At 33.8% G+C, this 13,936-nt stretch overlaps 1 protein-coding gene across 1 annotated transcript; it reads right to left on the reverse strand.

Annotated features, from left to right (window-relative positions):
* Positions 1–37: 37 nt before the first annotated feature.
* On the reverse strand, positions 38–7,329 carry LOC116029025 (sphingoid long-chain bases kinase 1-like). Its single transcript, XM_031270892.1, has 9 exons — positions 7,060–7,329; positions 6,417–6,928; positions 5,960–6,328; positions 5,212–5,305; positions 5,065–5,102; positions 4,418–4,564; positions 3,182–3,281; positions 613–1,559; positions 38–336 (listed from the first exon to the last, which is right to left on the reverse strand). Exons 2-9 carry the CDS (start codon positions 6,849–6,851, stop codon positions 187–189), a joined length of 2,280 nt encoding a protein of 759 aa, XP_031126752.1. The 5' UTR covers positions 6,852–6,928; positions 7,060–7,329; the 3' UTR covers positions 38–186.
* Positions 7,330–13,936: the final 6,607 nt, after the last annotated feature.

Here is a 13,936-nt window from a genome sequence, read left to right on the forward strand (position 1 = left end):
AAAAAAAAAAAAAAAAAAAGGGGACTAAAAACAGCAGTAGCAAAATTTACAGGGGCTTCAGCTTGCAAACCAAAAAACCAAAAGTTTTTGCCATTACAAAGTGCGCTCTGAGATCTGTTATGAGAGGTGAACCAGAGTATTAACATAGCTAAGAATCCAGTGTAAAGGGATGATGACATGTGTCCATCATTTATTACTATTGGTCGAGCGACCAATAAGCCGGCACTGGTCAGGAAGTATGGATGAGATGACTGGTCCATTAACGCTAAAAAGTTCGCCATCAATACCACAGCCATTGTGTGTGTGCTTTCCGGGCTTAAGCTTAACTGATTTTACCTGCAATTCATGGAAAAGCAGTTCACAATATGAGTTTTTGCAGAGACACATGGTTCAAGCACTTGGACCAATTTCAGAAACTAGCAAAATACTATGTAATCGTTTCCAAATTATTTTAGTTCACCGTGTTAAAGCACTGCACAGTATTATTTGGAAATGAATGTCAATAAAATATTTATGTTTATTATTTGGAAATGACTGTCAATAAAATACATTCATGTTCAGACAAACCTAAAATCATCACGGGGGTAAGGAAAAGAGTTTAGTTCGGCTTACCTTAACATATTCAACATATGGCAGTGAAAGGTGTCGACCCATTTGCATAAGCAAGAAAAATCTCAAAAGCTTTAGCCTCCCACTCCCGTGAACCATCAATAAATCTAATGTGCTATCATCATGCTCAGCTTTGGGGGCCACAACCTGTGAACTCACCACACTTTGAACCGTTCTACATGAATGGTTGCATACAAGAACACCAAGAAATTGACCTTTTGTAGTGACCCATTTCTCCTCAGGCTTTATGAACATCTCCTTCTGAGCAACATCTTCAGTGTCTTCCACTGGCCCTGGCAATTCAATAGGGTTTTCGACATCCCAATGATTAGGTTCAGAGTCCCATCTTGGTTCTGAATCCCAAATTGGACCAGGATCTGATATTGTGGATGAAATATCCTCTTTATCATGTGTTGCAATATTTCCCCAAGAACATCTAGTGGGATCATTTGTAGCAGGCAATCCCATCCATCCTTTATCAGTCCTAGACTTTGACCTAGTCCTGGGATAGTTTGTAGTTGCAGAAAGAGGAAGTTGCGGATGGATAACTTCTGGTTCAGTAGTTGATTGGTGGCTTCTTCCAGCAGATAACCGTTTAGATTTTGGATCTATGGCACGTACATACTCAGATGGCTCGGTGCTACTGCAGGTAGTATCCAAGTCTGCTCCAGACATTCTACTTGGAGTCATTATTGAATCAATGCTTGATAAGCTAGAGGCTCTGGGAAGGCCTTCCTTGCTTGATCTCGTCATGATGTCAGTGTACAGCTCTGACATATCAATAACTTCCCTGTCAGCCAAAGCTTTCCCGTCTTCAGTTGCTTCTTTTGACGCGGGAAGATATTCCACTTCATAGTTGTACTTTGGCAAACACAAGAATTTGAAGAAACCAGCAATGAAGTATCGCAAAGGACCAAATCGCTTCTGGTACCGGTCAGACAGTTCCAAAACTACAAGCAAATAAGTCAAAAAGAGCACATTCTTCACGTCTCAAATGCATTCAAAAATGAGTTTTATCCAAAAAACTTGTATCAAATTTGGAATAGATATAATACACTTGGAATATATAGAAAGACTACTCAACAGTCAACACTATTATGAGATAAGATACATATAAAATATAAGGGAAAAAGTTCGACCACTTAGAATATTGTAGGTATGCTAAACATTGTAAGAGGAGTAAGGCTGCCATCATATAGTGTTTTCACACCAAATTTGAAGACAAGCAGTTCAACGGTTGAGTCATGTTCCTTTATTCTAGGGCCCAGGGGTTATGAATTTAAAATGTAAACTGAGTGATTATATGAGCATATAATACTCTTGGGTAGAAAAAACAGTAACAAAAATTCTGATCCGCAACTATCTTTGACATCACCACTAGAACCTGAAAAATGCACAATGGACTACAACAGGAAAATGAAGCTGGAACTCATGTGGATCATAAGAACAGCACACAAAAGATAGAGCCAATGCAACCATCTTCACAAAGAACTGATTCTTAAAAAATGTGCCGCAGGAAGACAAAGAAAGAGCCAAGACAAGACTTCATCAGCGAGAAAGAAAGTGATTTCCTTGTGGAAGAAGCATCATGAAGAATAAAAAAACAAGACTTCATTGGTGCAGGTGTTTATGCTAAGATGTGACATCTCAAAGAAGGAAGAACTGAAAACAACTTGTTTAGTGCAAAGCTAGTTCTTCAAATGCACCAAAGCCAAGCACTGCTTAATGAAGAAAAACCAAGATAGCACTTCTTCAACTAAAGAAACTGTATCATAAGGAACTGGAAAATGGGTGACAGCTCCCATACCCATCACTCAAGACCTAATGAGATCTCATGAAATAGCTAAACACTGAACTCATTCTTTTCGTTTTTACTTCCGTTTTCTTTTCTTTTTTTTTAAGTACACTCCACTGGTAGAAAATGATGAATGGGGTTGTGGCACTCCACTTTCTGGAAATGCAGAAGGACAAACTAGAAAATTCTAGAGAAGACACGTGAAACTGGTCAAAATGGAAGGCTGAATGCATAGGAAAGAAGAACAGTACTCAGGTTACTGTTAACGTGAACAGTAACTTCAGCTGAAAATCTGCTGGAAAGAAGCCACGAGAAGTTGGATTTGATACTATGATCGGAAGTAATGAGGCGTAAGATCTAGCAGAAGATGGAAGCTATACATGTTAAGCAAGTAGTAGAATAAATTCAGTAACAATGAGAGAGGAGATATGAGAATAGACTGCATAATTGAAGAGATTACGAGAGCGGAGAGCCTATGTATTTATGCAATGAGAGTCTCATCACTTTACAAAATGTGTAAATTTTGGATCTTGATTCTTCAACTAACATGACTCTTGAATTCCAGCATGAGTCAAATAAGAGAACCCAAATAGCACTTAGTTTTCCAACAACAATATTAGTTATTCAATCATACTTAAGATTATTGATAAAATGGTTTTAGATGCACCCAGGAACATTCATAAACAGATCAAAAGCACTGTCTATGGATGCATCAAAAAGTACTTACATGTACAAGAATTCCAATAGTGGATAAGCAGATGCATATAAGAGACTTACCATCACTAACAAAGCCAAAATAAGAAACTGTCATCCCAAAGTGAATTGCACCACTTTGAACCCACTCAACAGCAAAAACATCTGTTGCGGTAAGACCTCCCTGAAATGAAGAAAAACCAACTTATATAAGCAAAAACTATCCTTGGAAAGCAAGATAAATATTTAAGGGGATTATGTCTAGTCATCTGATTTCCTTGATACTCTAGTCATTTGAGTTCCCATTGATGTGTCTATATTCCAACACATAAATAATCCAAACCATGGGAAGAGCTCACTTTTGGGGAGCGGTATAGAGGAAAACAATTGATTTCTAGCAGAAAAAGAATCACACGAAATGTCGATATTCATTCCAAGACTATAATCCTAGAGAAATATTTCTAGGCTGAATTTCCTGGCATTAATATACGGAGTAACTGAAACCTTTCCCTATAACTTTACAAGTACCCATTAATTTAGATTATGCAGAGTAGGATTATTTGAGAAGTTCTATCAAATGCAACCAATCTTTGAGCTTGCAGAGTAATCTATGGAGAAAAAAAAATCTAACTCATTTTATGACCGACTTTAAAAGTATCATGAACTGTTAGCTAAATTAACAACAAAAAAAAGGGTGTATTTCTCATAGGAAAGTAGGAAACAATTACTTAGCTAGTTCTTCAACTTGCTCCAACATCGAATCCCATGAAAAAGTGCTACCCTTCTCATTTTAACTGAGTTGACTCTAGGATTGACTGATTATATTTATTATTTGTAACCAGAATAGGGAACATTTATTATTACTAAAGAAGGAATATAGAATAGATTTATATAACTTTTCATTATGAAGTATACAATTTTTTTTACATTTTCATTGATAGAAGATTCATGGGACCTGCATTCCAAAGATTTACTGAAAGACTCAGCACTTGACTACTTGAATTTGAAGTTGCCAGTCCATAGCAATAACAAAGGATAAAGTCCATATTGAAACACCTCTACAAGAAAATAGGTTAGAAAGCTTTCTCCATTTAAGCCACCAAATGTACAGTCTAGTTGTATGTACTAAACAAAACAGATCTTGATCCAAGAACTGGAAAAGGTGGTTTCTCTAGGAGGCATACAAGCAAGAAACTTGTAATTTTATATTAGCCTTCTCTGGCTAATGAAAGGCATCAGGGGAGGTAACCTGCTATTTCATCACAGAATTGGAGGCATGGATCATGCATCCAGGAAAAGAATTTTGTGAATAATTAATACCTTGACTATGGCTATTGCAGCAGAAATGGGGTCCCTAACACCAAGAACAGTCCAAACCAAAGAATTATCTGAACCAGCAGGTATGATTCCAATTGGAATTGATATTGCTTCTTTCTGGTCAGTCCTACAAAGTAAACCATTTAATACCTGAAATTTGCACAGGATCATGTAAGCAAGCAATTCAATCTATAAGATAAAGACAAAGTATAATTAAGAAAAACAAAATTGTCAGTATAAAAAGTATGTTTAGTTTAGTTTTTTTTTTTAAGTAGGGCAAAGCAAATGTGACTTCTACAACATAGAAATATCAAAAGCTCTCAAAAGAAAATACAGATCCAATAGCAATCTAAGATCAACAAATTGTAAGTGTGGTCACAATTAATTCCAACACAATATGATCTCTCGTCTTGAAACCAACATAACATCTTATTCCCCCGAGGCCCGGAATTTTATTTTATTTTTAAAAATTTAAAGGAAAGAGAGATAATAAATAAGAGGAGACACAATCTTTTAAAATGTTTGGGATGGAATCTGTGAATTGGCTGCTACTTTTGAATGAGGGTGACTACAGAAAGCAACCCCCGAATTTTCTAAAATAATAAAGATCAAATGAACAAGTATGACAAAAACACTGCTGGGTATCTAACCTCATTCACTATTCCATCACCTCCAACACATATAATACCTGCAAGTTTAAATCCAACAACACAAGATAAAGAAAACATGAGGAATTTGATCAGACACAAATAACATTGAACAGAAGACTTGTTAGGAATACTAAACGCAGCACCTACCATCTGGGCAAGTACTGAAGTCAACAGTGGAAGCAAGTTTTCTAGCATGGCCAGCAGATGTTGTTTTCACTACTTCCATGTTAAATCCAGCAAGCTTTTAGTTTGCAACAAACAAGAGTTAGGCATGTATCAAGAAGAGACTTGTGCGCATTATAAATACTATTGTTGTAATGAGACTTTGAATGGTATTATGGTATATGTCATAGTGTAAAACAACAAAACCTAGTAGTCAATTACTTAATAACGTCCAGCAGTTCTTAAGATGCCATGTAGAAAAGTCCTAACCGACAGAAACAGACAGACATTATTTGCAGCATAGAGATAAGAGTACTCCATCCCTGTTTTTTTAATGGAAATCCCAGCATATATTGAACTGCCAAACTGCTGAATAAATACTAACAAGAAATCAATTCAAGAAGTTCCCTCTAAAAAATCTTTACGTGCCAAATTTCCAGCAGTTACTTGCCACCTCCCATCTATACAAAATTTAAAGGCCTACAAGCTATCTATAACTCTCTACAGATAATTAATGAATACATTACGGTCTATTTTATTTTTATTTACATCGCTTAACAGGAAGAAGAGGAGATAGTAGGTCTTTTCCATTTACAGAGGTTGTACTTGCGCTTGTCATGAACAAAAACAGTAAGTCAACAATTCCTGTATTGATTTAATTTGCATAATTGATATCAATTGGCAATAGCATGGGTAATTAATACATTCCTATAAATTGTCAGCAAAAGAGTACCTTGAATATAGGTTCAGCCATGACATGAAACACTTTACTTGAACGACCTCGTCCAGATCGTGGGTTTAAAATCACAAGCACCTTAGGAGGAGTTTTACATCTTATATACGATTCAGGAGGAAATTCATTAATAACCATCTCAGTTGCCTGCTTCTTCAAAGAACCCAGGGGATGTGGCAACAAATTCACAAAACATTGCTGTTCTGCAAATGCACTAACCCATTGAAGTGCTTCATCAGGAGAGGAGGCTACAAAGCGAAAATCTTTGCGACTTCTTCGAGTTTTTAATAAACAAGAAAGACCACAAGAAGCCTTTCTAGGGGGATATGAATGAACAGTGAAATGTCGAAGGTTAGGGCAGTATGACACCTGTGGAATTCAAAATATCTAAAACAGTTCAAAGACCAAGGGGCTTGTAGATGAACATAAACCTCACAATTAACTAAATGAAGCTTACCGAAACAACATCTTCTAAAGACAGCATTTGAGAACCCCAAACCATGGCTTTACTTGTAAGCTTAGCATCAACAGCATCCTGGCTTGCAATTTCCTTTGAGGATTCCTTATCATCATTTTTACTAGCCTTTTTCTTGTCCAAGGCCAATTTCCCGGTAAAAACTTCATATCCTAGAAGGTCAGACTGCTCGTCTCCAATATCAATCTTGTGCTCCTCCCTCTTATCCTTCTTAGGATCATTGAAATCGCTAGCACCTCCAATGTCTCTGTCCGGCCGAGCCAAGTTCCTCCCTTTGTTACGCTTCTCCGGGAAGACGATCGGAGACGAATGCTGTCCAGTCGTTATCTGAGAGCAAAAACCAAGCCGACGAAGGGACTGCGGAGACGCTGCGAGCCTCAAAGAATTGTTCCTGGGAAGATTCCCACTCTTCTGCATATTAAATCCTAGCAGAACGCAGAGTGAAAATTTCCCGAGAGCCCGACAACCCGCAGCTAACACTGTAGAAAATTATCCTAGATCGAAGTCCCCAAACATCACTCCGGATCAGATTATTTCTCAAATTAACCATGCTCAGGATCTAAATTCCAATTATATACGTCCGAAAGCTAAAAGGCAGTAAAGAAATCAAGAATATCGAACTGACCTGTAGATTAAGGGTTTTACGCCAAAACAATCCAGTGGAAATAATTGTCTGAGAGGTTCTCCGGTGGCGATCGGCGATGAGAAAATGACGATTCCGGCGATAATTTCATCGGAGAAGAAGAGTCAGTGGTTTAACGAAACAGTTCCGGGCGGAAAAGCCGACCACTTTTGCTCTCTCTCAGTGTTTGGTAGAGCAGAAGGAAAGAGAATGGCAGACGAAAATATTTTCCTTCCAGCTTTACGCCTTCGACGAAACAGAATTAAAAGTTGTAGTCAACAAACAAACGCCCCCTCTGCCCCTATCATATCAGAATAAAAGTTTAGAAATATTTTATTTATTTTTTTAACACCCATCAAAGCTCACTACATCTTTTCTTTAAAAAAAAAAAAAAAACATTCATCTTAGGTAGTGATTGAGAGGTGTCCGGCCAGATTTGTTTTTTTTTTTTTTTAAAAAAAAAAAAAAACATTCATCTTAGGTAGTGATTGAGAGGGGTCCAGCCAGATTTGTTTTTTTTTTTTTTTAAAAAAAAAAAAAAACATTCATCTTAGGTAGTGATTGAGAGGGGTCCAGCCAGATTTGTTTTTTTTTTTTTTTAAAAAAAAAAAAAAACATTCATCTTAGGTAGTGATTGAGAGGGGTCCAGCCAGATTTGTTTTTTTTTTTTTTTAAAAAAAAAAAAAAACATTCATCTTAGGTAGTGATTGAGAGGGGTCCAGCCAGATTTGTTTTTTTTTTTTTTTAAAAAAAAAAAAAAACATTCATCTTAGGTAGTGATTGAGAGGGGTCCAGCCAGATTTGTTTTTTTTTTTTTTTAAAAAAAAAAAAAAACATTCATCTTAGGTAGTGATTGAGAGGGGTCCAGCCAGATTTGTTTTTTTTTTTTTTTAAAAAAAAAAAAAAACATTCATCTTAGGTAGTGATTGAGAGGGGTCCAGCCAGATTTGTTTTTTTTTTTTTTTAAAAAAAAAAAAAAACATTCATCTTAGGTAGTGATTGAGAGGGGTCCAGCCAGATTTGTTTTTTTTTTTTTTTAAAAAAAAAAAAAAACATTCATCTTAGGTAGTGATTGAGAGGGGTCCAGCCAGATTTGTTTTTTTTTTTTTTTAAAAAAAAAAAAAAACATTCATCTTAGGTAGTGATTGAGAGGGGTCCAGCCAGATTTGTTTTTTTTTTTTTTTAAAAAAAAAAAAAAACATTCATCTTAGGTAGTGATTGAGAGGGGTCCAGCCAGATTTGTTTTTTTTTTTTTTTAAAAAAAAAAAAAAACATTCATCTTAGGTAGTGATTGAGAGGTGTCCGGCCAGATTTGTTTTTTTTTTTTTTTATAGTAGAAGGACTCAAACTCTCGACCTCTTTTAAGTAACGTCACTCACGTCAACTAAATTTGTTATATTTTAAAAATTATTGATTTAATTAGTTTCATAAAATAAATTACATATCGCTTATTATCCAATAAAAAGTAACACATCGATTAGTCATGTTCTACTATGTTACAATGGATTTGGTAGTACAAGAATGATAGTATCTTTAATGGCAAAATAATCACTCCTGCAAAGATAGTCAAAAGTGCAAACCTTAATTTCTATTCTCTAATTTTTCCATTAGTAAACGGGCCTAAATGATTAGGATGTGAGTCAAATCTTGATTAATAAAAACAAGATGATTATAATGTTGTAACTTTTAGGATGGTTAGTTGGATACCACTAGCAAGAACTTTGAAGTTAATACGAATTGAGTTATAAAAGTAACGATTACTATAATGTGTGTAAGTGCACTTAAACAAGATTTTTTTTAGAATTGGATTACTAGCTTTACAATTGAAATTAATCTCGTTAATAGCTTTATGACTAAACTATGGCACCCTCTTTGCATAAAAAGAAATCATTTTTCCTGAGAAATTCCTTGAAACTTTGAATTACCATATTTGCTTGATGGGAAAAAAAGTTCTTAGGACTTTCAATTATTAGAATTTGAGAAAAATGATTTCATGGGTCCCCTTTGATAATTTAAATTAGGAAAAAATAGACACGTTGGAAAAAACGTTATATAAAGGTTAATAATTGATGATTAACATGTAAATATAACGTTTCATGTAAGAAATATATAGACCTAGTGTTAGAAACATAATTATCTAACTAAATTGAAAACACTTTATTTTAAATTCAAACTCGTCACTCAGGCTAATTGGGGTCATAGGCTATGCCAAGACCCGATTCTAGATCGGTTTTGAGGTAAACCTCATACTTCTTTTAATAGAACTTGGACCGGTCTTGTACGAGCTGGTTGCAATCCGAGTTAGGCTCGATGAAGCTCATGTCCAATTTTTTCCAAACAAATTCAAGGCTAGTTCAATCCTTAACTAGCCCATGGCCACATGTGTCCTCCACATATCTTTATTAATTACACATGTATAAATACTTCTTTTAACGCTAGCTACCTAAATTCTCTCTTCTCATCTCTTCTTTCAATTTTTATCTTGTTCATTACAAAAATAATTTATCATCAGCCCTAGTCATCTCATTGACATATGTTTTTTTAGGAAGAAAAAAAACCACTCTTACTTTAAACTAATGGAACTACAAATCCTCTACTCGTCATAAAAAAAAAATAAAAACAAACAATTAATCTATTATTTAAAAATATAAGTTAACTAATTGGTGTAGAAAAACTAAACTTTTGTAGCTTGTGTCGATTACAACCAACATCTCTAAGATGTTATTGGTATTACTACATTGTCTAAATGAGCAAGTTGTGTGAGTTGCAAAGGAAACAAATAGGTGTTTAAAAAAAAAAAACACGTATTTGGTCCTTGAGTTATATTCATATTGAAGACTCAGTCCATTAATTATGATTGTATCCTTTTTTATCCCTCAATTATTAATAAAGTGGCACGTTTAATCCTTTACGTTTTTGTCTCAACCTAACGAAAAACCCAAAAGTTCTTTATTGTTGGAGGGGTAAAACAAGAAATTAACATCATATTCTCCTTTATATGTGTGTGTGTAGTAGACCACGAGGTGCCCTAATTAAGCATGTCTTAAATGTAAGAGACACATTTAAGCTCGTACCATAATCAGACTAATCCATGTTTGTACCGAGTTGTCCCAACATTATTATTTTTGGTATAAGTGTCAAATAAGCCATTCAACTTTTATGATAAGTCCAATTAAGTCATCGAACTTTAAACTCAAAAAAGTCATCAAACCTTAGAAAGCTCCAAATAAGCCATTGAACTTGAAAGAATTGTGCAATTAAATCATTTTACCTCCTATAGCAGGTTAACAACACATTACAGGCTTATATCTGACTTAGGGTGACCACAGTTCCAGTTCCTAACCGGCGATTTTCGATTTTAAAAAATGGTGGATCGACAATTTCGATACCCATTTTTTTGGGTAAATTTTTTTTTTATTCTTAAAATAGTCCAAATACAACAATTAATTTTGTAAAATAATTTTTTCATTATGGAATTTTATTTAAAAGAAAAAAACAAGAAGAAGAAGAAGAAGTTATATAAGATATTTAAACTTTAAAGTTAAACTAACAAATAAAAATAATGTTGGGCATGCATTTAATTTTACCAAGATTAAGTTGTCTATGTATCTTGGTAAAATTAAGTGCAAGCACAATTTTTTTTTTTTAGTTTAACTTTAAAATTTAAATATTTGATATAACTATTTTTGTAATTCCAGAATGACAAAATTCAAAAAATAACAAGAGATATTACTCATGAACTTTCTACAAATATAATAAATATTACTCCCTATGTTTAATTTTATGTGTAATGTTTACTATTAATTGATCAAATCAATTCCTACTTCCTTGCTTATTTTGTTTATTAGTTTTTAGTTATTTTTAAATTTAAACTTTTGTGTTTTATAATATTTTTCCTGTAGTTTCTAAATATATAATTTTATATATTAATATTAAACTTAATGTTATTAAAAATTGAATTCAAAATTACTCCAATCAAACCTCGTTAATCGAACCAAAGATATAAAATAGGACAGAGGGTGTAATGTTTTGTTCAATACTTTCACATGAGAATCTACGACACACATCTCACAACACGTGAAACATGTAGGGAAAAAAGCTGTCAAGTATCAACAGACACTTGCAAGATCAAGAGTTCATTGTGCAACTAAGATCTCATACATATTCACAACAAGGCAAATCCATAGCTTCCTACATCGTAATCTCATTGCATGGCGTTGTCCTCTATGATACCACTAGTGACTCAATTGCACATGACACACTACCAATAAAAAAGAAGATGACAAGTACTGAAGATGAATACAATGACAATACTACCCAAAAGAGAATTAAAAAACTTAGGGCTCGTTTGGTTCGCGGAAAATATTTGAAAGGAAGTGGAAGTGAAATTCCGTGGAAAAGTAGTTACCAGGAAGATAAATTATGTTGTTTGGTTGGTGGAAAAGAAGTTGCTGGGAAAATAAATTATGTTGTTTGGTTGGATTTAGAAGGGTAAGGAATAATGTGTATAAAGACCTAAATGCCCTTATTATTATTATTATTATTATTATTAAATACCTAAAACTAAACCAGTAACCCACAGCCCACAACTCCTATTATTATTAATTCAATTTTGAGGCCCAATAACAATGATAATAAATTTAGGTTTCCTTCCTTCTCCACTCATGCATGTTGTCAAAGCAGCAGAGCCGCCTGTGTTGTCGAAGCAATTAGCAGAGCCAAAGACCAGAGGGCAGAGGCAGCGTCGCGGGGCAGAGGTGCGGACTCGCGACTGGCGGAGGGGCGACAGCGACTTGCGGAGGCGCGGTGGCGACTTGCGGAGGCGAGGCGCAGGCGCTGGCATAGAGTTGAATCGGGAGGAAGAGAAAGCTGAAAGAGGAAGAACACGGGTAAAATAGTCTCGCCAAATAGCTTTTTCTTCCCAACTACTCCGGAAAACAAAATCCGAGGGTCTACCTCATATTTTGTTTTCCTCAAAAATGGGGAATTTAAGTTCCACTGGAAAATAAATTCCAGTGAACCAAACATTGGAAATCAACACTTCCCATCTTTTGGAGGAACCCACTTCATTCCCATGGAAAACAACTTCCTGCGAACCAAACATGCCCTTATAGAAATTCAAACCAAAAGTAGTATTTATTTAAACTATCGTTTTTGGACTAAGTATTTAGATTAGTACTTTTACAAAGTTGTAAATATTTATTTTAGTGACAATTATAATCAATTTATCATATATTATCTTGGATTCATATACTTTGAATTGCTTATTTAAATAAACAAATTCAATAATCAATTAACTATATATGATTGTCTCTTATATAATCTCACGTTGATATACTTTGAAGTACTTATATTTAAAAATAAACATTGAGTGACAATTAGTGTGTGTATGTATATATACTAAAATACTAATGATTCTGTACAAGATAATATATATTCTATAATTTCTCAAACATTTAACGCTACAAATCTAAATCTTACCACCGAAATTCGAACATATGACCACCTATTTGGAATTAGTTACCAATAAATAATCATCAAGTTTATAATATTGTTTTTTGGCCAAGACCTTGTGGTCTCGGTTGCATTCCTATATGGAAGAATGGAATAATGGAAGATGATGGGTTCGAGTCTCAGTAGAGATGATATTGACTTTTTGTACTTCACAGTAAGTTGAGAAAGTAGTTATGAACATATACTAGATTGTGATCACTTAATAAAAAATATTGTCTTTTGAACATGACTACGTATCTAATAATCGCATGTTGAATTCTCAGCGAATTTCATTTAATGGACCATTTTTATACTTACTAGTTCAGAGTATTATTTTTGTCAGAACACTTTATAGTTCATTTTAAGTTTGAATTAAGTTAAACCCTTTAGAATAAAATTTGAATTCGTTACATTATTTTAAGGAATCAAAATATTTCAGTTCACAATATTTGAAAATGAGATTTGGCAAATTTTCTCAATATTTACCGTATAAATGATTTTTAAAATATTATTATTTTATTCATAAAATTTGAATTTGTAACATTGTTTTTAGGAATTAATATTCTAATTCACAATATTTGAACATGAGATCGTGAATTTTCTCAATATTTACAGTATAAATGAATTATTCTGTATTTATTATTTCATTCATAAACTTTAAATTCTTAACCTTGTTTTAAGGAGTCAATGTTCTAATTCACGATATTTGCAGACGAGATTATGCTAATTTCCTTAACATAATGAATGAAAGTTATGAAGCCCTTTAATTCTCAAGATTGGATTGACAATATCATATTATCATTGCTTTATGGTCATAGGCAAATTATTTTGCGGACTCGAGTCTATATTACAAAGTGGACCCGTTCAAAATACACAATATACATACTGAATGTTCACAATTTACATACTGTAGATCTGTATCTATCTTACAAGATGAATTCTGATCTAAATTACACAATATACATACTAAATGTTCACAATTTATATACTGAATATTCAAAGTTAAATGCTTACGATTTACATACTGTAGACCCAGTCTAAAATACACAATTTGCATATTAAATGTTTACAATTTGTATACTAAATGTTCACAATTTAAATTATAAGCATTCAGTAGGTGGACCAAAGATGGACCCGAGTCCATGGTATAATTATTGATGAACATACCTCCAAAACAAAACAAAAGTACGGAGTATATAAAAATATCTAAATGATAAGAGTATTTTCTGTGGTCGGTCTATCACCAAAAATCACGTGCCCCAACTAAAACACTCGTGTCCATCGTACGGCTAATATTATAATTTACGACTTCCTAAGTTTTGTCACAAAAAAAACAAGAAAACTATACAAATTAACCTAAAATAATAACGTAAAATATGTAATAAAT

This window comes from Ipomoea triloba, chromosome 9 (genome assembly GCF_003576645.1).
Source record: "Ipomoea triloba cultivar NCNSP0323 chromosome 9, ASM357664v1".
Classification (NCBI taxonomy): Eukaryota; Viridiplantae; Streptophyta; class Magnoliopsida; order Solanales; family Convolvulaceae; genus Ipomoea; species Ipomoea triloba.

Bases quoted from the DNA above. Each gene is read 5' to 3' on its own strand.
- LOC116029025 (XM_031270892.1), bottom strand. From the start codon at position 6,851: ATGCAGAAGAGTGGGAATCTTCCCAGGAACAATTCTTTGAGGCTCGCA. The intron at 5,103-5,211 runs GTAGGTGCTGCG...TTAAACTTGCAG, and splicing joins CTTCAGTACTTGCCCAGATG to GTATTATATGTGTTGGAGGT. The intron at 3,282-4,417 runs GTATTAATTATT...TCTTCATTTCAG, and splicing joins CTGCAATAGCCATAGTCAAG to GGAGGTCTTACCGCAACAGA.